This window comes from Nothobranchius furzeri, chromosome 1 (assembly GCF_043380555.1).
Source record: "Nothobranchius furzeri strain GRZ-AD chromosome 1, NfurGRZ-RIMD1, whole genome shotgun sequence".
In the NCBI taxonomy this organism is placed as follows: domain Eukaryota; kingdom Metazoa; phylum Chordata; class Actinopteri; order Cyprinodontiformes; family Nothobranchiidae; genus Nothobranchius; species Nothobranchius furzeri.
In genome coordinates this window covers 109,462,473-109,486,997 of record NC_091741.1, presented here as the reverse complement: position 1 = coordinate 109,486,997, position 24,525 = coordinate 109,462,473, and the positions used below count along the sequence as shown (strand labels likewise).

At 47.1% G+C, this 24,525-nt stretch overlaps 2 protein-coding genes across 2 annotated transcripts; both read right to left on the bottom strand.

Annotated features, from left to right (window-relative positions):
* Nucleotides 1–7,895: 7,895 nt before the first annotated feature.
* LOC139070589 (uncharacterized) lies at nt 7,896–12,176 on the bottom strand. Its single transcript, XM_070553080.1, has 2 exons — nt 10,563–12,176; nt 7,896–10,500 (listed from the first exon to the last, which is right to left on the bottom strand). The coding sequence occupies exon 2, from the start codon at nt 9,918–9,920 to the stop codon at nt 7,896–7,898; it is 2,025 nt and encodes a 674-aa protein (XP_070409181.1). The 5' UTR covers nt 9,921–10,500; nt 10,563–12,176.
* Nucleotides 12,177–13,670: 1,494 nt separating this feature from the next.
* Nucleotides 13,671–17,185, bottom strand: LOC139070591 (zinc finger CCHC domain-containing protein 12-like). Its single transcript, XM_070553084.1, has 3 exons — nt 17,064–17,185; nt 16,916–16,986; nt 13,671–16,213 (listed from the first exon to the last, which is right to left on the bottom strand). The coding sequence occupies exon 3, from the start codon at nt 15,513–15,515 to the stop codon at nt 13,857–13,859; it is 1,659 nt and encodes a 552-aa protein (XP_070409185.1). The 5' UTR covers nt 15,516–16,213; nt 16,916–16,986; nt 17,064–17,185; the 3' UTR covers nt 13,671–13,856.
* Nucleotides 17,186–24,525: the final 7,340 nt, after the last annotated feature.

The window sequence follows — 24,525 nt, the reverse complement described above, 5'->3', positions numbered from 1 at the left end:
ACATTTCAAAAGATCATGAAACAACACAAAAGATTAATCACAAATTAATATCTTTTAGTTTCAGCCTGGCCATGACAGAAACCATTTTAAGATACCAAACAATGATCAATAAGCAGTTTATTCTTTCAAAATGACCCGACGGACGTGTTTGGGACGAAAGAGGAAAACACGAAGCTACTTTTTAAGCAATAGACGCGGTTTATTGCTTATTTGAGACTATAGAGGAAACGGGAGAAGAAAAGGAGAGAAAAAAATGAGTTTCCTGATCACCAAAGCAGCAAGGCGTCCCCCGCTGTTATGACTTGACGGTTCTCCGTTTTTCTCCGCAGTTTCCGGCGTCATCCGTCGGTTTGATGCTTTCTCCGTTGTTTGGCGTTCACGAGTGTTTCTCCACGGGCTGGACAGAGACAGCAAAGTTTCTTTCTGTGCTGAGTTATAACTTACAGCGTTTCTGAGAGCTGGATGGAGTTGTTGTTTCCCTCCGCAGTTCTGTGTCCTCAAACATCAGCTGGAGGGGAGCAGAAACGAGCAGATCAGCGGTCCCGTGGGCTCAACTTGGCTCTTAGAGCTTCCGCGTGCTCAAAGAAGTCGGAGCGTTCGACAAGCGTGTCCTCACCGCCAGGTATCCTGGGCAAAAGAACGAGGTTTCTTTGTCTCATTCATGATTTATAGTCTTTGAAGTCGCGGGAAAGCTCCAAGCTCCCGCCTCCCGCAGATCGTGTTTCTGGTATTAGGCGGTGACGTCATCACAATGCTTCCGTGTGCAAAGCATCATGGGAAATGAAGTTTCTTGGCGCTGATGTGGTTATTTGCTTTTCAGAGCAATTTAAGCACAGTCATTTTGGAGAAAATCACTGCATAGTAATTTCCTCATGAGGTCAGACCCTCAACATTCCCCCTTTTGGTTTCGGGGATCGCGCCCAAAGCTCGATCGTCGGAAGCACAGATGGGTTTGTTCCTCATGAACGTAGGTCGACTTGATTGTCGGAAGCACAGGTGGGTTTGTCCCTTAGGACGTTGGTCTCCTTGGACGCCTTTGTCTTTGGTCTTTGTCTTGGATCCTGGCGCCTTTGGTCTTTGATCCTGGTCAGGCACAAAGAGGATAGGAAACGGGATAGTCCCCAACGCGCATAACGAGAAGAAGCCACTCACGCAGGTGGTACGCAATGATGATGTCGTCCATGCGAGAGGTAGTAGTGTAGAAGGAGGAATGTCGGTGGGCGGTTAACTCCACGAGGGGACACAAAGGCATCTCACCGCCGGCCATACAGTTCAGTTTATGGATCACGCGGTGATGTACGAGGTCCATAGTTCGCAAACGCGCATTGACCTATGTGGTCCCAAGATTCCCCCCTTTTTGGTCCAAAGGGTGGATCAGGACAGTCTTTGGGCTAAAACAAGGACCATAAAACTAAGAGGTACTACAATGTGCTGGTGCGTCAGACAGAGTCATTGACAGACTGAGCTGGGCCGGCACATAACCACTAGTTAATATGTGACCAAGTAAGAAACAAAAATACAGAAAACCCAAAAAAAAAAAAACATGTAACATATAACATCCAAGAAAATTCATAGCAACCTTGAGGTCTCATAAAATACATTCTTAGGTCATACATTCAGTGTGTAGCTTATAAAGAATGTGACATAATGCAACACTCAGATAAAAATGTGAGGTAGACTAAAGTGAGAACTACTCTTAGGGTTACAAAATAATAAAGAAAATGTTGCTCACCCCCTTTAGACAGGTGTGGTACATTCACGCTTGGATTCTCCCCGAACGCGGTCACGAGGCACACCGTAGGTGAGCAAGTGCATCTTATCTTGGAGTTTATTAACACGCCTGTAGGCGGAATAAGCTATCACGGCCGTGATGAGCCATCCCATCCCCAGGGCGACCAATGTGCAGATTAAAGTCGTATAATCTGTGTCAATGTAGCGTCTTGGGCGTCAAAGTAAGTTCACGCGGGTTTTGTGTGAACTCAGCAAATTTGGTTCCTTCAATCAGTAATTGTTGGTCAATTTCTAAATCGATGGTAAAGTTATAACCCTGGAAAGCGTCCATGATCTCAATCTCCGAATCATGCTGTTCGAGGTTGAGGTGATGGAGTGCCAGGTTTTTAGTTCAAGGTGGAAATGCCTACCGTCCTTTCAAATACCAATGTTCAGCATCGACCTAAACTTATAGATGTGAGGTGTCACAATTATGGGAACGTTTAACAGGAAACCGAGTTCTAATTTTTTTTCCAACGTGAATGGGAATTGCACTGCCTAGGCTGTACGCTAGGTGGATTTATGAAAGGTGCACAGTAGAGGGGTAGCAGCTGTCAAGCTAACTTTGAGCAGGTCCAGTGGTACCAAGTACGGGGAAATACGACTTTCAACCAAGCTGTCAGCGTGGAACTTACTTCCCTGAGCAGGTCCTGCATCAAATCTCTCACCACTCGTGTGTACACAATATCCTGATGTATGGTTTCAGACAAAGTCTTGATTGCACGTAGAGATTCATTAATCAGAGCAGAATGTAGGTTCCAAAGTACCCTGTAAGGTTTTAGTAGGTACTTCCTGTTAGAGGTCTAGGAGGAGTTACTCTTGGTTAGTGAAAGTGACGGCGGGGGGCCTGGTTCTTTGTCGGTTAGTACATGTTAGTGGGTTAAACGTGCACTTTCCCCCCCTTTCCATTTCCATGCATAGAACTATGTCGAGACTACGTCTACCTCCTGCGGGGAGTCTGGTCTCTGTACCCGCGGGGATGGTTTGACGTAGGGTTTGATTTGGTTTGCATGCACCCATTTGTAGACAGGCTCCTGTCTCGCTTTGGTGATGCGTAACCTGTATGCAACTGGAGAGAGTTTTGCCACGATCTCAAATGGTCCTGACCAGCGGGGCAGGAACTTCTTAGCTTTGCGTGCCGGTTGGGCGAACCGAAAGTAGAATACTTTGTCCCCCACCTCGTATTCGCGGATGGTTGTCTTTTGGTCGTAGTAGGCCTTAGCGCCTTCTACGTTGGTCTCCAGTTTCTTCTGAGCGTGCGCGAACGTAGCTCTGAGGTGTGTTTTCAAGTCTGCCACATACTGATGAGCGGTATAGGCAGTGGCAACACTGACATCCTCTGGGTGATACAGGAGGTGCAGTGGTAGAGTCATCAGTCTGCCGGTCATCATCTCAAAGGGCGTAACCCCCGTGGATCGCTGTGGAGTGGACCGTATGGCCATCAGGACCAGAGGGAGCTTGACGTCCCAGTCCTTCCCAGTGGAGCAGACGTACTTTTTGAGCATAGAGACGACCGTGCGGTTCATCCGTTCGACCTGTCCGGATGACTGTGGGTGATAGGGGAGGTGGAATCTCACTTCCACTCCCAAAAGTTCAAACAGGGACGTCATTACACTGGATGTGAAATGAGTTCCTCGGTCAGAGTCAATGCAGAGTGGAAGTCCCCATCGACTGAAAACGTGGTTAATCAGCAGTACAGCGGTTGTGACGGCTGTATCGTTTGGCGCTGGAAGGCACTCCACCCACTTTGTGAAACTGCAAGTTACAGTTAGCATATATTTGTTTCCTCTTGCCGATTTGGGAACCGGTCCAACCCAGTCGATCTGCAGGTGGGACCAAGGGAAGGTTATTCCCCTGCGTTGCAGTGGTGCTCTAGCAAGCGGCTGGGAGGGTTGAAACTGGGCACAGATGAGGCAGCCTTGGACATAGCTGTGTACGTCCTTGGACATCGACGGCCAATATGCTACTTCTGTCAGTGATGCGAGGGTAGCTTTTGCTCCACGGTGACCTCCAACCGGAGTGTCGTGGGCGTAGGCAAGCATCACTCCTCTGTGGTCGAGTGGAACAACCCAGCGCGGCGGGCTGTGATCGTCACGCATGTAAACTAACAAATCGTTTTGTAGTTTCAGGTGCGTGAGTTGACGATGCAGGTTTACCAAATCTTGGCTTGCACCAATAGGTGGTGATGGTTGTTTAGACATCGGGCCCTTTTGGAGAAGCTCGCGGATGAGCTTCAGGTCAGGATCTTGTTCCTGCATGGTGACTAAGTCCGCGTCCTGTGGTTGTCTGCCTAGAAACACGGGTACCTCAACGGTCCGAGGTTCGTCTGCCTGTTTAGCATGGCGACGAGTAATCGCGCAGACCTTGTGAACGGCCTTGGGTGGAAGCCACTCGTCTTTGAATTCCCAGCAGGTTCCCTGGTCAGCACCGAGCTTAGCAAGGCGGTCAGCTTCGTCATTACCATCTTTCTCTGGACCTAGGGTCCTGGAGTGACCTTTGACCTTTTTCCAGTAGACCATTATGCCTTTCTCAGTGGTGAGCAGATCACACGCTAGGAATAACTCCGAGTGTTTCACGTCTCTGTTCCTGGCGTTTTTCATGTGGTTCTCCTTCCACATGGGGAAGTGAGAAATGAAGCTGTGTCTAGCGTAGTTTGAATCTGAGCAAAGGACGATTTGAGTGATGTCCAAGGCTGCCGCCTGCTGGAGGGTTATCAACACTGCAGCAATTTCGGCGTACTGACTAGACTTTTGGCCCAACCGGTAGTGATTTGGTTGCTTAGTGTCACAGTCCACCCAAACGACTCCAACCCCGGCACGGAGCTGGCCTTCGTGAAGGTAGGCACATCCGTCAGTGTAAACTTTTGGAAGCCCTTGGCAAACATTCTCATCAAAGTAGCGATGATTGGATGCGGTTGGGTAGACTGCGGCAGGTGTGTCCAGGGGGCCCATGACGGAGTCAGAGTCACAGTGCTGGCAGCCTGCTAGCCCTTGTCCTAGCGCTAGCTTGGTGTTCTGACCATACTTGACCTCAATGTTGTATCCTTGGAGCACCATCATCCACGTCGCAATGCGGCTGTTTGACACTCTTCCTTCGCGCAGTCGCTGGCTGTTTAGGAAGGTGACGGGCTGATGACACGTTTCAATGATCACTTTCTGTCCACCGATGTAACTACGAAAGTGTTCGACAGCCCAGACTGTAGAGAGGAGAGCTCTCTCGCAGTCTGAGAACTGGAGTTCCACCTTGCTCAGAGGCTTGCTGGCGTATGCCACAACTCTCATGTCCTGATCGTGTTTCTGCTTCAAAGCAGCGCTCAGGCAGTGAGAGGAGAAAGTCGCCTCTATGAAGAACTCTTTATCCTTGTCTGGGTAAGCCAGACAGGGTGCGGACGCCAACTTCTGTTTTAGGAACTGGAAGGAGTGTTCTTGGGGTCTGTCCCACACGAAAGGTGTGTCGTTCTGAAGCAGCTCAGTGAGGGGCCTCGCTATTTCAGCATACTCCTCAATGAACTGCCTGGAGTAGTTGCAGACTCCGAGGAAGCTCCTGAGTTCGGTCAGATTAGCTGGGGCTTTGATGTCCTGAATGGCTCTAATGCGTCCCGCTTGGGGCTCGACTCCATTAGGGCCAACCAGCAGTCCAACATACTCCACTTTGGTTCGACACCACTGTCCCTTGAGAATCGCCAATTTAGCTCCGGCGTCAGCGAGCTGTTGCAGCACGTGACGGAGTTCGGCCAGGTGCTCCTCGAAGGTTCGACTCCTCATCAAGATGTCATCGACATATATGAGGTTCCCTCTGGAAGCAGCATCTGACATGGCTTTGTGGAGGAAGATGTTGAACTCGGCAGGTGAGTTAGAGTAGCCAAAGGGGCAGCGGTTCCAAGTATATTGGCGATTTCCAAAGGAGAAAGCCAGTTTATACTGGTCCGCCGGCTCAACCTTCATGGTCCAGAAGCCGTTGGCTACGTCAACCGTAGAGAAGAAACGAGCATCTCTGACTCTGGCTAGCTCCTGATCTAAATGGATCATAGGCCACCTGGAGAGAGGTACTTGTTTGTTCAGTGCACGATAGTCTATGGTGAGACGCCATTTCCCAGTCGGTTTCAGAACCGGCCAGATGGGAGAGTTGTAAGTGGAGTTACACTCTCTGATGATGTTTTTCTCCTTCAGCTGATCGAGGATCTCTTGGATCGACTCATAAGCAGCGAGGGGAATCTTGTACTGACGTACAAAAGTAGGAGGGGCATTCGGGTTCGTTGGAATGCGAACCGTGTGCAGGTTTGTGAGTCCACAGTCCAGGGAGTCCCTGGATAAGACGGACTGAAACTCATAGAACAGGCTTCTAAGCTCTGCTCTCTGCTCCTCTGACTCCAGCGCATCCGCTTTGTCAAGCTGCTGGCTGACTTCGGCCTCGAAGCCGTCATAAGGTTCAGAGGAGGAGGGTCTCTGGTGTTCCGGGCTTTCAGCCGGTGACTCAGAGGGTTGAGTACTTATTGCAAAAACCGTTAGACACTGACCACCGTCAGTATCTAAGGTTGCACTGCAAATGGGTTCCTCAGGAAGGGCTTCATGCCGCTTGATGGTAATCATTTGTGAAGGGAAAGTACTGAATGTGTCTGCACCAACCTGTCTGTCGTTCAAGAACAACGGAAGTTGTCCGATCACGGGGACTGAAAGTTCGAAGTCATGGAATGAGCTATCTATCAGCATGCCCAAGGGCTTTCCTGCCGGCATGTGGATAGGACTCCGGGTCGGATTTTCGACCAACAAGTAGGCAGAACAATTGTTCAGCTCCAAGAGTGGCGTGCCACAGACGGCTAAGTTGAGCTCCAAGAAGTGTGGTGATGGCTGGAAGAAGGCCTGTGTGCCTGGCAGCTTCTGATGCTTCATCAGAGTCAGACGAACAGGCACTCCTTTGACCAGTGGGGGCAGAACCGTGCTGGCCTCAACCACTGCACGGCAGGCCTGTGGAATGGTCTGTCCGGACAGCAAGTGTTCACAGCCTTCTGAGCGAGGCTCAGAGGAAGGTGTGGCCCGGGCCCAAAGGACTTGATTGCAAGTGTCCAGCTGGGCACCGAGTCGAACCAGCAGATCTGCTCCGATGAGTGCAGGTGGATCAAGCTGTGGTATGATGCTGAATGTATGTGTGAGCTGTCTTGCTCCAAGTTGGATAGTCAGAGAGCAGACCTCTGGCGCTTTCAGGAGCCTCTGCGGCCAAGTAGGTGACAAGAGCCGATGGCTACGTGTCACACTGACCAGAAGGGGGTCCTTCTGACGCAGGTGTTCAAACGTCTGCTGGCTGATGGCTGACTTTTCAGACCAAAGAGCAAGGCGAGCATCTGAGATGTGGGTGCAGTTGATGGTAAGACCACCAACTATGTGTGGTGCATATGGCTGCAGGCTGACGTTCTTCAGCGAGCAGAGAAAAGATGAATGTGTGCAGAGAGGAGTTCCAGGAGCGGTTTCGTGCCTTTGCAGGCGGACATCGTCTGTGGGAGCTGTAGGGAGGGGCATGACCTTGGAACAAGGGTTTTGCGGCTCACTTATGCTGACTTCAAGAATGGAGGATGGTCGGCTGCTATCTGGGTTCCAGGGCTTAGGTGTGTCCACCTGGGCCCACAGTTGACCCTTCTGGCAGTCGATGAGGGGAGCTAGACGTTCAAGCAGGTCCTGACCAATGAGAAGTGGTTCAGTGTCTAGCTGGCAGACATAAAACGGGTGAACCAGAGTCATGTCTTGGAAGGTGATATCCAGCCACGCCCGGTGAGTGATACACTCCCGGGTCTGGGTGTAGCTGGTGATTTTCAGGTCACAGGGTTCTACCTGGACTGGTTTCCCGAGCGACCGCATTGTGTCAGACACGCGATGGAACAGTGTGGAGCACATCAGGGTGATTTCTGAGCCGGTATCCAGCAGAGCATCAACCTGTATGCATCCACCTACGTTGGTGCTACAGTACAAACGGCGAGCATGATCATGGTTTGTTAAGTCACCAAGGAACTTCAGAAATTTAGTATCAGGTTTCTCTGGGGGGTAGATTTCAGGAGACTCCTGTGATCTACCAGTAGTGTTCCCCCAGCTGATCAGGTAGGTCCTGGCCACGCTGGGGGGTTGAGCCACGCCTAGTCATGCGGACGTTGGCTCTGGGTCTGGCTTCTTAGAAGACGACTTTGGTGCAAGGGTTTCATCTGCAGATCTCAGCTGTTCCTTCTGTTTAGCTAGGAACTGCTGAAACATCTCCTGGAGGTCGGCTTTGGTCAAGTACTCACTTGCGGACTTGTGTTCGGGACCTACCTGTGGGCGGCGCTCCTTAAACCTTCCACTGTTCCGACCTGCTTGCCGTTGGTTTTGGTTGGGCCACTTCCTGTCTGATTGTCCAGACCTAGGCAGCCAATCAGCACCCCCCTTCCCCTGTTGAGGAGATTGGGACTGCTCTCGCGGTTTAACAGGTCTAGGTTTAGCAGATTTTGGCTTAGTGGGTGGAGCTTCTGTGCCTTCGAGCTCCAAACGCGGCTCGGCGTCGGGAGCTAGGTGCATAACGCGGTGATGTGCGTCAGGCTTTTGGGGCTTTCCGCCGGCTTCCCAAGCCTGTTGAGCGTATCTCCTAATCTCCTGAGTTGTCAGTTTTTTAATCCGACAATACATTGAGACTTCGGAGCGAACACACTCGTGCAGGTTGTGAATGAACAGGGATCTGAAGGCAGGGTCTTCCTCGAGCCCAGGGCCGTTTCGACCTTGGAAATAAGCACTTTTGAGTCGGCGATAATACTCTCTGGGGGGTTCGTTCCTCCCGTGTTTGATGGAGAAGGCCCCCATTGTAGCTGACGCAGAGTCTGCATACGTGGCGTATTCATCTCTCAACGCTCGGCAGAGCGAGGAGTACCGATCACGAATGTCAGGTGGTAGAGTTTCCATGAAACCGTGCACCGTTCTAGATGTGGTTTTCCAAATTAGCTTGAGCTTTTCCCTTGAAGAGGGTGCTGGAAGATCAAGCAGACAACGTTCTATCTCCCTGAGATAATCGTCGACATTGGATTCATTGGTGTTAGGATCAAAACGTTCTACGTCTTTAGCTAGCGATTCAATTTGACGTACACGGAGCCCTGACTCACGGTACGGCGCGTCATCCTCTGACTCTGACCCACGGTCTGTCTCAGAAGGCGCTGGATATCGCTGGTGTGCTCTGGGCTCCCAATGTTGACTCCTGGGGCCCAAATCGGGGTTCGGCATGTTGTGGCGGGCTGCTGGCACGTCACGTGGGTGTCTTGGGAGGTCCTCCTCCCGGAGCACGTCTGCGAAGTGCAGCCTGCGTCTTTCAACTGGGGCTTCTGCGTAATACGCTCTGTCCGGGTACGGACTGGCGTATGATGCTTTGTCCTGCAGCTGGTTATCGGCATGCCGAATACCGGAGTAGCTAGGATGGGTAGATGGTTGAGGTGCAGCTTGGGCTTGTGCATAACCCCAGCCGGCACCTTGCACCCTTCGTGGACTGGGGGAGCGGTCTAAATAGAGGTGCCGCTCAGCTGGTCGACTTCTCACAGATTGAGAAGGCCGTGAAGATGAGGGTGGTGGTCCAACCTGGGGTTCGAGGGCGAACTGCCCTCGGCCCCTAGATGGTCCTGAATGCCCTATAGTGTGTATAGGGAACGGGGCCGAAGGTTGGAACAGATGAGCTTCATCTCTCCCCTGCGGCGTGCGTCCGTCCAGAGAGTCCTGGTGTTTCCCCCCTTCCCACTGTCTGTTGTCATCAGCAGAGGGGGGCAGGGTCTCCTCCCCATCTTCCCCAGAATCGGTGCGGGTGTCGTCTTCCTCGATCAGCCTTCCATTTCGCTGTTTTTCAGCTAGCATACTCTGGAGGTTCATGATCTTCTGACCACGTTGGAGTCCTCTCTGATAGAGGATCAGGGCTAACTTAGCTAAGTGAACCTGGATTGGTTTTGTACCATCCGGGTTTTCTATTTGATCAATTACAGCTTCTAGCTCGACGCTACGCTGTTCTTCAGTGAAATCCCTAGAAGGGTAGTCGGGTTCTCGAGCAACCGCGACCAGTTTGGACAATATTTGTCCAGAAAGTAGGCCAGGTTCATAGTCGTGGGCCGCAGCGTCACCTGGTTGCTGGGAGTTGGTCAGTTCACTACTCTGTCCCTCCATTTTAACAACCGAACCAAAAATAGCCTAGTAGAGCTTCTGCAGATAGCTCAAGGCTGCACCTTTGGCAGCAACTGCTAGCTTTGTAGCAGAAAAACACTAAATTAACCTTTGTGCGCACAGGTTTTAGCGTTTTAAGATTGCACGGAATGCCGTGACTGACGCTTAAAATACTATTCCTTTCAGTATTTTAGCAAAAGCTGGTGCGTTGTCGTAGCAACGTCTTACAACACTTGCAGTGTTAAATATGCTAGTTATTCCTTCAGAATATTAGCAAACAGGGTGTTATCAGTCTTTGAGTGAAGGTTTCAGTTAGTTATAATAGCCACTGTGAGTTAAAGTCGCTAAATTAGCAGTTAATTTTAGCCTAAAAGGGTTAGTCAGAATTACTTACACGCTGCACCTTTAATGAGGAACTGAATTTTAACCTAAAAGGTTAGCCAGAATTAATTACACGTTGCACCTTTAAGGAAAAACTGAATTTTAACCTAAAAGGTTAGCCAGAATTAATTACACGTTGCACCTTTAAGGAAAAGCTGAATTTTAACCTAAAAGGTTAGCCAGAATTAATTACACGTTGCACCTTTAAGGAAAAACTGAATTTTTAACCTAAAAGGTCAACCAGAATTAATTTACACGTTGCACCTTTAAAGAAGCACTGAGTTACTGGTGAGAGTTCGATGCAGCTTCCTGCTCAGCGAAATCAGCACCACTCTGTTGCTGGTTCAAGGCTGAACAACGGATTATTTTTAATTCAAGCTCTTTGGATTTATTTGTTTGTTTGTGCCGGATAGAAATCTCTGTGTATCCAAGCCTCACACGGCTGCACCAATAAAATGTTGGGGTTATTAGGAGCGAACAATTCGTAAGCGTTAACTTACTTTTGGATTCTTCAATAAATTCTGTAAATATGTAAATATTTACTGATTTATTAATTAATTAAGATATTCTTAGATATACGGGGCACCATTCCCCTTCAACCGGGGAAAAAATTGAATCCAAAACTCTTATCAGTCTTTCTTGAAGTTCGTAGAATCCTTGGAGCAGAGACTTCTCTTCGACACAACAAAGCTACTGGAGACGAAAATCTGAATTTTATAACGTTTAATTAACAATTTGTCAAATGAATAAACAGTGGAATAGATGAATAATAACCGTGTGATATGATTGAAGATGGATGTGTTTGCATGTGATGGAGGATGTATGAATGGGGTCCTTTGTTCTCACAAAGGAGTAGTGTGTATGTGTGTGTGTGTGTGCGTGTGTATGGATTCAAAATGGAGTCTTGAATACAAGATGGCTGACCCCTTTGTCTGGCTAAAGTGTGGGTGGCAACTTGCACTTTAACTTCCAAAGCACTTAGAATCAGTAGTAACTTAACCTTAAATCACTCAAAACATTTCAAAAGATCATGAAACAACACAAAAGATTAATCACAAATTAATATCTTTTAGTTTCAGCCTGGCCATGACAGAAACCATTTTAAGATACCAAACAATGATCAATAAGCAGTTTATTCTTTCAAAATGACCCGACGGACGTGTTTGGGACGAAAGAGGAAAACACGAAGCTACTTTTTAAGCAATAGACGCGGTTTATTGCTTATTTGAGACTATAGAGGAAACGGGAGAAGAAAAGGAGAGAAAAAAATGAGTTTCCTGATCACCAAAGCAGCAAGGCGTCCCCCGCTGTTATGACTTGACGGTTCTCCGTTTTTCTCCGCAGTTTCCGGCGTCATCCGTCGGTTTGATGCTTTCTCCGTTGTTTGGCGTTCACGAGTGTTTCTCCACGGGCTGGACAGAGACAGCAAAGTTTCTTTCTGTGCTGAGTTATAACTTACAGCGTTTCTGAGAGCTGGATGGAGTTGTTGTTTCCCTCCGCAGTTCTGTGTCCACAAACATCAGCTGGAGGGGAGCAGAAACGAGCAGATCAGCGGTCCCGTGGGCTCAACTTGGCTCTTAGAGCTTCCGCGTGCTCAAAGAAGTCGGAGCGTTCGACAAGCGTGTCCTCACCGCCAGGTATCCTGGGCAAAAGAACGAGGTTTCTTTGTCTCATTCATGATTTATAGTCTTTGAAGTCGCGGGAAAGCTCCAAGCTCCCGCCTCCCGCAGATCGTGTTTCTGGTATTAGGCGGTGACGTCATCACAATGCTTCCGTGTGCAAAGCATCATGGGAAATGAAGTTTCTTGGCGCTGATGTGGTTATTTGCTTTTCAGAGCAATTTAAGCACAGTCATTTTGGAGAAAATCACTGCATAGTAATTTCCTCATGAGGTCAGACCCTCAACAAGACCGTACTCCTTCAATCGGTTAAGGACCTTGACGAGTCTGACTTCGTGTTCTTCTAAAGTCCGCGAGAAGACTATCAGGTCATCCAGAAAAACTACAACTTCCTTCAGGTTCATGTCACCCATGCACTTCTCCATCAGCCTCTGGAAGGTGCTTGGGGCATTCGTCACTCCTTGAGGCATGCGATTAAACTCCCAGAAGCCAAGCGGGCAGACAAAGGCAGTCTTGGGCTTATCAGCTTCATCAACCTCAATCTGGTAATAACCAGACTTGAGGTCGAGAACACTGAACCACTTGGAACCAGAGAGTGCTGCGAAAGTGTCGTCCATCCTTGGGAGTGCGTACGCATCCTTCACTGTCTGCAGGTTCAACTTCCTGTAATCAATACAGAGACGAACTTGACCATTTTTCTTCCTGACCACAACAATGGGGGATGCAAATGGAGACTCGCTCTCACGAATCACTCCAGCATCAAGAAGCTCTTGAAGATGGTTTCTGACGGCTCCCACATCGTTTGGGTGGATTGGCCGGGCCCTGTGCTTGAATGGTGTTTGGTCAGACAGCTTGATGTGATGCTTTACTTTATCTGTCCTCCCAAAGTCAATATCATTCATGGCAAAGACTTCAGGCATGCCATTCAGCTTTTTCACAATTCTGTCTCTCCACTCTGGAGAGATTTGAGATTCCCCAAAGTCAAAGACCAGCTTAGGTTGATCAGGGGACTTGGATCCAGGTAGCTTAGTTGGCTCCTGACCCTCCGTCGCACTCTGCTTGTGTGGTAGAATAGCTTGGATTGCATTGAGCGCAGCAATCACGCTCTTGGCCGGAATAGTGATGTCGTGCTCAGACGCATTAGATATCACAACTGGTAGCCTGCATGGGGATCTGGTTGGTATGTTGAGGAGGCAGGTCTTTACCAGCAGTCCTCCAGGTAGAGATGATGTAGGGTACTCCACAATGGCACACTTCTCCGACTGGAACCCCTTGACTGCTACAGTTCCTTCTAAAACAACAGTTGCTCCAGCCGGAACAACCTTTGTTTCTTTCCCATGCATCCTCACCACTCCAATGTTACTGTTGTGACATTGTTCATGTCGCAGCTGTAATACTTTCAGCACAGTCTTATAGCCATCTGATGAGGGGTGATGGATCGCTGGACCTTCCTCTTTATGCATGTTATATGCCACATCAAGGGTGTTAGTACCAATCAGGACATGAAAGCCAGATGTTCCACTGTCTGGGACCACTAAGGCCAAGGTTGGGACATCACACTCCTTGCCCAGGAATTGTTCTGGGAAGGTGATGGTGATTTTAATGTAGCCCAAATAAGGTACGGGTAACCCATTGGCACCTTCAACTTCCAATAGATCATACAGTGGCTCTATCTGTGTTTCAAACAGATGTTGATCAAAGAAGGACTTGGTAACCGTAGTCACTTGTGAACCTGTGTCCATCAGACAGTTAAACTGTTTATCTTGGATCATTACTTGGCATGTACTCTTTGTACCTACCAGTTTTGGGGAAACCTTCGAAAGGTGTTTCCTGACATTACACTGGTTCAAAGCAGCACTTAATTTGGGTGTAGCATCTCTATTAACAGGGCACTGGTGAGCTGCTTCAGCCTCAGTTTGCCCTACAACTGAGGCTTCATCTAAAAATTTTCATTGGGAGTTAGATGGTTTGTCGCATCCCACAGACGCTGCTTTTCTCTTAGCTGACTTCTTTTTTCATCAACAAGAGTGGGGTTTGGTTCGTTAGTGCATGTTGAAGAAATATGGCCATCCTGACCACACTTGAAACAATACCAGGCCTTTGGCCTTGCGTTCTGTTTTGGGTTGGATGGCTTCCAGCTTGGTGCTCTAGGGTCAAGTTTAGGTGGGATTGGTCGGCTGGATGCGTGCTCAGCGCTCCCCTTGGGTTTCGAGGTCTTTTGGGGTTTCTTTGACATCAGTGCAGTAAGCTGGCTCTGAACAGATGCAACTTGCTGTTTGAGTTCCTCCAATGTGTTGGACTCGGGTGGGATCACTACTTGCTGGCTGCAGGCACATGTGCTTTGCGAGCTAGTAACGGCCCGCTGTCGATTTGAGCCGAGGTGCTTCTTCATGCGCGTGACTTTGGCTGCATGTCTATCCTCCTCAGTACGGATCTGTAACAGGAGCTCTGCAAATGCTGGAGGGTGACTTTTCTTATCTTCTAGATTGAGGTCAGAGAGCAAGATGTTGTCCCAACAACCGCGGCAGAATTGCTTGAGAATATATTTGTCTGCTTCTTCAGCAGCAATTCCTCCCCTCTTAACAGCAAGGTTTAGAACAGCCTGTAGGCGGCAGAGGTAGGACGAAGCCTTTTCACCAGGATCCTGAAGAGTATTCATAAACTGGGCGAAAAGTTCTTCGCCATCTTCAACAGTTCCAAAGGCTGCATCCAGCAGTTGAAGGTAAGTTTCAGGGGTAGCTTCAGGACTTAGCCTTTTGACAATATCTGCTGCAGGGGAGAGCAAGCTCTCAACCATCTTCCGAGACTTCTGAAGATTAGACAGAGTGGAATCTTTTCTGAGAAGCTCAGCATGTGATCGCCATGTGTCGTAGTCGCTCTCATTACTGGGCCTTGGGGTTTTGCCTGAAAATGGGTGAAGCTTGATGGGAAAATGTGGATATATGTTACAGTCACTTTTCCTTACAATGTGTTCAACGATGACCTTTTGAACTTCAGGTGGATGTAGGTCACTCTCCCTGATGGGTAGATTTTGCATCAGGATGGTGGGTGGCTTTGGTTCGGGGCAATCTTGACCGAAATCCATCAAGGAGGGACTTCTGAACATCTGGTGATCTGAGGTTTCGACTGTTTCAAGAGATGTGTTGAACGGTTTGGCTACAGATACCTCATCAGCGCTGCCTGTTCCAATTGCCTCACTGATCTCTGACATCATGTCTCTCAGCACTTCTTCGTACTCTTTCCCACTTAATTTTGCCAATTTCTTTATCTCATTGAGGTAGGTTTTGGTAACATTGCAGCCAACCTTTGTAGTGTAAATGCTAGCCAAAGCTTGAACGAGATACCTGACACTTGGGTTCTCTTTGAGTTCATGTGTGTAAGGCAAAAGAGAAGATAAGGCTTCAATGGCGGCACCATCTTGATACTCAATAATCAGGTTTTTATAAAACTCTGATTCAGCATCAGTTACTGAAACGAGCCTAGCAGAACCATATTTCTTCAGAAAGTCTATAATCTCCTCATCTTCTGGCGATCCAAGCAACCCACTCACAATCACTGCATTTGGGACTTTGATACCTGAGTTAGCTATGAACTCCATCTTTGGCAATAATGCTAAAGCATATAAACACCTTTTTTCTCATACAATTTCCCAAACATGAGATGTGTTTCACTGCTGGCACTTAACTAGGCTCCTGGCTGGCTCGCCACTTTTGTAACGGGTATTACAATTAAATAATATGAAATAGGTATTGAACTATTGTCTTGACAACTCTGGACCAGTATCAAAAGTTCTAGGTAAGATTATGGAGCCTTGAAAGGATCAGCAGAGAAGGAACCACACAATGACAGATAAGATATGATTTAAATAGAAACTGTATTGAAAAGGTGTAAAGTTTACAAACCCTGCCTGTCTAAGCCGGCTTCCTACAGTGCACAAACGCACATTAAAGGACTCAAAATAAAACCAAAACCCTCTTTGAGGAAATTCTCCAAAGAGTTTCAATTAAAGAGCTTCCACTCCTGTTGCTCAGTCCACTTCTCTTTGGAAAGAGAAATTAGTTTGTGTGTGTGCGTTTCTGTCCAGTGGATCTAACACTACCCGGGTAGATTTTTTAAAAGTGTCAGTCTTATCTGTGTGAAGGGATGTAGTGATAGTCCTGGGGTTCGCTGAAGATGGATCCCACGGCTGGCCACACCGTACTCTGGTCCGTCTACAGTCACTCTCTTGGAACTGGCTCGCCACTGAACCCACAAGGTTCAGATCTCAAATGATCCGGTCCTGGTCAAAAAACCAATCTATGCACACAGGGCAGAGTGCATACATTACTATTTTATCTATGCTCCTTCCATCACTCATCTTTAGTTACACAATGTCTCAAGCATCATGAAATAACTTGAGTTGCATCACACAAGGTTTTAGCGCAACAGAAAATATACCTTATATTTACCCTTTTAAGAATAAATAAATTTGTAAGATTCACTCTCCCACATTTATCTTTTTTTTCAGCTTGCTTTTAACTGTTCTTCCTTTTCAGATATTTCAACTGAATTATTTCTCAGAAAAATATATCAACTTCTTTAAACACTAATACATCCAACAGAGTAATGAGATCCTTCACATTTTATAATGCCATTTTATGAACTTTTTGCATCTTTATCAAATGAATTAACTTTTAAATCAACAACTAAAAGGGTGCCTTTAAGCACTACATGACAATATTACTGTTCCTTTAACGTTTTGGAAAGCTAACAAACTCAAATGAATCACAGTAATAGTAGAACACACAGAAATTGCTAAGCAGTAGCTTAATACTAGCGGTTAGCTGGGCACATTTTAATATATTCTTTAACACTTAAAAATAAACATCTGCACATCAGTGATGTTACAGTACTTTAAACATAAATATCACAACTCCGACTGGTTTTTAAACAGGAAATATATTAACAGCAGTCAACTACATGTCTTTATGGTGCTAACATTCATGTAGCATCCCTTACCGGAGCTCGTGGTGAGATAGCTCGCCTGGCTGACGCAGCTTCCCACGGCCGTATTTCACAGAATTCAGATCCTAACAAATAGCCATCTGTTAATAGCTAGTTGGTGAAGATAAATTGCAAATTTAACTTTTATTTTAACTTTTCTTACCAGGATCTTTCAGTTAATCTGGCGGTTGCCTCGTGAGTAACGGCTTTCACAACAGGAAATGCTGACTAACAGGAAGTCATCTCAAGGCATACTCGCCTCCTAGTGGCGGAGAGGGAAATTACACCTCCAACCTTATGCCGCAGCACAAACCACAATTCTGATGTGGGTTACACTCTCCCGTCCCGTCCATCTGAGGGAGAGATGCGCATGCGCTGACGGCCGATTACCGGACACAGCAGCGTTTGAAGCTGATGGCAGCTCGTTAGCAAACATTCACAAACAATTCAGATGCATTTTTGCCTAATTTAAAAACTGACAACGCAAAAAAATAATCTGGTAAGTATAACTCGCTCAATCTGGAGGTAAGTGAAGAAAATTTAGAAAGTTTACAGAACTTTATTGACGGAGTTTTCGAGTTATTTGTTATGGGTCCGAAGAAATCAGCGGGTGAACCTGAAACACCTGGGACGAAGCGGAGCCGCCCTCAGGACTCGCCTGAGGCCTCATCTCCCCGGAAGGACATATTGGAATTATTAGAATCCATAGATAAACGGCTTGTGGGATTTGAGGGGCGTCTTCATCTGCTTGAGGTTCTGCACCAGGAGTTTCAGAACCTCCGCCAGTCCCTGGAATTCAGCCAGGAGCAGGTGGAGCGGCTCGCTGCTGAGAACACGTCTCTGCGGGAGTCCGTTTCTTCCCTGGAGGAGGGAATGACGCGGATCACCCAGGACAACAAAACTCTGAAGGAGACGGTTTTGGACCTTCAGGCCCGTAGCATGAGGGATAATTTGGTGTTTGCAGGTCTGTCGGAGGAGGTGGGAGGGGCCGAGGACTGCGAACGCACTGTTAAACACTTTCTCCAGACCCAAATGAAGATACCCGAAGAAACGGTAAAAAACATCACCTTCGACCGAGTACATCGCCTTGGAGCTAAAAGAGGGGACAGCAGACGACCTCGTCCCATCGTGGCTAAATTTGAACATTTTAAGCAGAAGGATCTGGTTAAAAGTCACGGAAGAGAGCTCAAAGGCAAAGACTTCAGCGTTAATGACCAGTTTCCTAAGGAAATCCTGGATCGGCGCAGAGTTCTCTTTCCGCTGCGTAAAAAGTTTATCCAAGATGGGAAGAGAGCTGTCATCTCAGTGGATAAGCTTTATGTGGATAATAAACTTTACAAGGAGCGAGGAGTGACAGACTGGCTGTATTAGCCCAACATCAGGTCAGACCTTTATTTTTCTTATCAGATTCACTGGGTTTGAGCACGTCAGTAATAAACAGCTGCTAGATCCGTGTTTTAGATGATGAGTTCACCTGTTCATCATCACCTCACACCCCATCACCTTTTCTTTTTAGTTCTTTCTTCTTTTTTAACCTGTTTCTGTATTTTCCTTTCCTCTTTTTATCTGCTTCTTTACACCTGTATGGCACAACCACACAACTTTCCAACACTGCGTCAGACTCCACACACACACACACACACACGCACACGCACGCACACACACAGACACACACATGCACACACAGACCCACACACACACACACACAGGAACACGCACACACACACACACACACACACACACACACACACACACACATACACACACACACACACACACACACACATGGATATATTTAAGTCACAACACAATATCATAATTTATGCGTCAAATAATACAACCACAAACACTGTTGAATCCTTATTATTATTTACTTTTCTGTTATTTATTAACATACTATTTTATACATTTAGATACTTATTCCATCTTATTCACATGAAGGCGTCATATTTTAGCTACTCACACACACATCTATGGGTGCACTAAGATTTGTCTCATGGAACGTACATGGAACTGGCTCAAGAGATAAAAGATTAAAGATTTTTGATCAGTTAAAAAGAATGCAAGCAGACGTAATATTATTACAGGAGACTCATAGATCTGCCACATCGGCAGATGAACTTAAAACACCTGAGTTTCCCAGCATGTTCTCTGCCTGCTATAACTCTAGGCAAAGAGGGGTAGCTATTTTAATACACAAAAACATCAATTTCACAGTACTGGACACAGTTTCTGATCCAGAAGGTAGATTTATAATGTTAAAAATAACTATACAGAACCAACGCTTATGTATTGTGAGCATATACTGTCCAAATATTGATGACCCTCCATTCTTTCATAATTTTTTCTCTGTACTCTCCGAACACTTGGACTGTCCACTTATACTTGGAGGTGATTTTAATCTTTGGATGCATTCCTTAGACAGGCTCAGTACAGCTGGGACTCGGCGCAATTGGCAATCCACTTATATAGTTAAACAGTACATGAGTGATTATGGGCTTTGTGATGCATGGCGATCTCTTCATCCTAACCGTAGAGAGTATACTTTTTTCTCACACGTCCATCACTCTCATTCACGTTTGGATTATTTTCTAGTCAGCAGCTCATTGCTGGCTGACATTTCAGACACTGAGATACACCCTATTGTTGTCAGCGACCATGCTCCGGTTTCTTTAACTCTAGTAAACAAGAAAGCAATCCCACCAAGCAAAAACTGGAGGTTTAATACATCACTGCTTAAAGATGAAGGTTTTATAGAATTTTTTAAAAAGGAGTGGGCTTTATATTTAGAACATAATGACCTGCCTGGAACATCAGCATCTATTCTCTGGGAGGCAGGAAAGGCAGTGATGAGAGGTAAAATAATCTCTTTCTCATCACATAAGAAAAAAACAGAAAATAAACGTATCCAGGAGTTAGAAGAAATCATTAAGTCTTTAGAGACATCCACAGAAGAAGAGTTACTGAGCAAATTACGTAAAGCTAAATTAGAACTTCATGGAATTATTGACAAAAAAACACAATTTTTAGCACAAAGACTACGAATAGAAAACTTTGAACATAGTAATAAATCCGGTAAATTTCTGGCCAGCCAATTAAAAATTAATAAAGAGAAAACTACCATATCTGCTGTTAAAGACTCAACTGGGAATATAGTTTATGACCCTGAAAGAATAAACAACACTTTCAGAGACTTTTACCAAACTTTGTACTCACCACAGATAAACCCATCAGATGACGAGATCGATGAGTTCCTTGATAGGTTAACACTTCCTAAATTAACAGACAGCCAAGTTGCAGTCCTGGACTCGCCACTAACATCAGCAGAGCTCCAAGAAGCCCTTAAATCCATGACTAATGGGAAAGCTCCAGGTCCAGACGGGTTCCCAGCAGAGTTCTACAAAGAATTCTGGACCATTTTGGCTCCAACATTTTTCAGAATGGTGAGGGAAATCGAAGAGAGCGGCAGATTACAGCCAAACATGAACTCAGCCAATATTAGTCTCTTGTTAAAACCAGGCAAAGACCCAGCATTTCCAACCAGCTATCGCCCAATTTCTCTTATTAATGTTGATCTCAAAATAATTTGTAAAGCCCTGGCAAAAAGATTAGAGAAGGTAACCCCCTTCTTAATACACCCTGACCAAACTGGTTTCATAAAGGGTAGACAGTCGTCCACTAATTCGCGTAGATTACTTAATTTGATAGATTTCTCTTACAGTAGAAATATAGAAACTAGTATATTATCTCTAGATGCAGAAAAGGCTTTTGATAGAGTTAACTGGAAGTTCTTATTTGCAACTTTACATAAATTTGGTTTTGGGAACTTCTTCATAAACTGGCTACAAACATTATACAGTTCGCCAATTGCACGTGTTAGGACGAACGACCAAATATCAGCTAGCTTCTGTCTTCAGAGGGGGACCAGGCAGGGATGCCCACTCTCCCCCTCACTGTTTGCTATCTTTATCGAACCACTAGCAGCAGCAATTAGGCAAACAACAGGTATTAAAGGGATAAAGTGTAATAAAATAGAACATAAGATCAGTCTTTATGCAGATGATGTTTTACTCTTCCTCCAGAATTCTCAATCGTCTCTGTCTCATTCAATAGAACTGATAAACTCTTTTTCAAAAGTTTCAGATTACTCTATAAACTGGTTAAAATCAACAGTTCTACCAATTAATTTCTCTTTTGTCAATTTACTTAATACTCAACTGGAGTCAGGTAATATCACATACCTGGGAATTAATGTCTCTCCCAAGTTAGCAGATCTAACCAAATTAAACTACATCCCACTTTTAAAGAAAGTGGAGGATGATCTTGCTAGATGGAAATCCTTACCAATATCACTGATGGGAAGAGTTGCTACAATTAAAATGATGGTCTTACCCAGAATAAATTACTTATTTTCAATGATCCCAAACAAACCACCAGCTGACTGGTTTAGATCTCTGGACTCCTCAATTACCAAATTCCTCTGGCAGGATAAACCTCCACGAATTAGCTTAAAAACGCTTCAGAAGAGCAAAGACAGAGGAGGACTGGATCTACCCAACTTTTATTATTATTTTTTAGCCAACAGGCTGCAATATATACCAAGATGGTTGCAAGATAACCCATTAGACGAGTCCTGGTTAGATATAGAACAGACACTTTGCAATACGATAGAGCTTTCAGACTTACCATTTATTAGCTCAAGCGTAAGAAAACATGAAGGCTTCAAAAGTATTAGTATCAGCACTTCTCTGACAGCATGGTGGGAGTATCTTAAAATGACAGAGTCTTCACTAGTACCATGCAGACGCACACCTATCTGGAATAATCCTGATATTTTGCAAAATAATAAAATGATGAACCTTCTGGACTGGAAAAATAAAGGAATCCTATACCTGGAAAACATATATGAAGGATTGGACTTCATCCCATTTAATAGAATAGTCTCCCAATTTGGAATAGAAAAGAATAGCTTTTTAGAATACCACCAAATCAAATCTGTAGTCAAACAAAAATTTAAGCTCAATAAAATAGAATTACAAACCCCGCCAAGGGTTTTAGACTTCTGCAATCTCAAACCCCCTAAACTACTGTCTAAAGTATATAAGACACTGTCCAAAATAGACGATAGAATAGCAATCCCTATTGAAAAATGGGAGGTGGATCTATCAGTCAGCTTTGACCAGAACTTCTGGTCCCAAACTTGTTTAAAAACTTTTAAAATGATCAGACACCCCAATTTACAATTAATTCAGTACAAAGTTCTACACAGAGTACACTATACAGGTCATCGGATGTTCAAGATGGGGTTTGTGTCGTCTGACATCTGTACACACTGCACAAACAACATTCCTGACAATTACGTTCATGCACTGTGGTCCTGTCCACCTGTCCAGGAATTTTGGGGTAGAGTATGTGAAGACCTGTCAAAGTCTCTGAAATGTCATATCCCAATCACCCCCTCTCTTTGTTTACTGGGAAACCTGGATGATGTCCCGATTGAAAAATCTTTGGTTCACGTGGTTCTGACTGCCATATGCATCGCTAAGAAAACTATCCTCTTGAATTGGAAAAATAGAGAAAATCTCTGCATTAACCAGTATAGAAATCTTTTGTTAGATCATATTGCACTTGATTTAGCCTCTGCTTCCACTTCAAATAAATCTCTCTGGGCTCCTTTGATCGGTTCCATCACATGGCGGTGATGGGGGGCCGTTGATGATGTCCTGCGGGATGATGTGGGTGGGGGGGTGGAGGGTCTGAGTTTGGAGTATCTGGATGTTCCCTGGGGATGGGTTCACTGGGGATGTCTGGCACTGGGGGGCCGTTCCCCCCCTCTGGAGGTGCTTGGGTTGCCTCGGGGGGTGTACTGCTGGCGGTTGTGAGTGGAGCCCCTTGGAGGTCTTGGCGGCGGCCATGGGTCACTGCCTGGCGGCTGCATTGCCCCTGGGTGGGTCTGGGTGGGGGCCTGGGGGCTCGGGGTGTTGGGGTGGCCGGCCCCGTGTGGGGATCTGGGCTGGGCCTTGGGGGTCGGGTCCCTACATGTACGCTGCCGGGAAGAAGGCAGGAATACGCAGAAGTACCTGGCCCGGGTTCAGGGGCGTAGGGCAGGCCCTGGCTCCTCTGTTGTCCCATCACAGGGGAGGGGGAGGTCCAGGAGGGGGAGGACCCAACCTTACCTGGATGTCTTATGTCTTATATATTCTGGAAGTTGTGCAAATGCAGGGATGGGCATAGATATTCTGCTGGGGTGGGGCTGGGTCGGCTCCCTCGGGCTCTGTGGGGCTCTGTGATGCTGCTGCTTTGGGCCCTGGCAGGATGGGCTGGGGTCTCCATGCCCTGGGCGGCGGTATGACAACGGAGGTGCCTATTGGGGTCAGTGGGGGAGCTGGCTCCCTGGAGGGCTAAGCCCTACCAGCCATTCCTCCCCATCCCCGTTTATTTCTCTCCTCCTGCTCCCTCACATCATCACACAAACATGCACATAGGACCTTGGGGGGTGGACAAGTCGAGGAGTGCGGGTATGGACCCCATTTCCGCATTCCTGTGGCTTCCTGCCCCCCAATTTTATTTGCACCTTATGCACTTCCACCGACGACATTCCACGCAAACATACACTTAGGGCCTTGGGAGTGAGCACATTCAACGGCACTTGGCAGGGGGAGTTCTCAGCCTCCTCCCGAGTGCCGGTGCCCACTTCGAATTTTAAACTGCATTTAGACACCAAGGGCTGTGGGTGCAAGTAGGGTGGTGCAGTGGCATCAGCTGGCATAGGCCAGAAAATGCCCGCACTGCCCGCTCACCACAGCAATAGAATACACCTCATTAACACACAACACTATGTTGGAGCAGGTGGAGGGAGACCAGGGGGTCTTAGCACACCTCTGTTGTTGCTTGGCTGCCTGGGGCTGGAGACTAGGAGGGAGATCTGGCCGTCTGGTTGGGGTCTGGGGTGGTGGGTTGCTGTGCTCGGCGGTGGGCGGGGGAGCCTGCTCATCAGCACCCCAGCAGAAAGGGTCAAACTCTGGTAACCGGTGGTGGTTGTACCCCATGTGCAGCATTACCGGGACCAGAGTGAATAGGGTGTGTATGGGGAGCATGAATGGGTGTCCGGCGTGTATTTTTGTAAGTCTTTGGTTGTATGTGCATGTGTGAGCATGAGGGAGGGAGTGTGTGACTGTGTTTGTGTATGACTGTATATGTCAGGTGGGGCCTTTGACTCCTCCCTTCTCCTGGGACCTCCTTTGATGATATAGATCTTCGTCTCCCCTCCCCCCTGTCACACCTGGTGTGGGTGTGATGCCTTGGTCTGCCTGAGTGTTCGTGGCTCCCGGGTCAGGGAGTTTAAGATTTTTGGCATCTGCCTGATCAATCCCGGTGGCGGCCTGGGGGGGTCTGGGTCCCTGGGCTCTGCTGGGTCCCCGGCGGGGGTGGTCGCCCTTGGGTCCCGGGTCGCTGGGTCCCGGACTCGGCCGGCTAGGGGGTGGGAGGCTGCGGGCAGGCCTGAGGACTTGCCGCTGATATCTCCCGGGGCTCTGCCGGCTGCTGGTTGTGGCCTCCCGGGGCGATCCTCTGTGCCTCTCGAGGGGGGCGGGGGCCTTTCTGGTTGCGGGCTCCTTGGGGTTCCT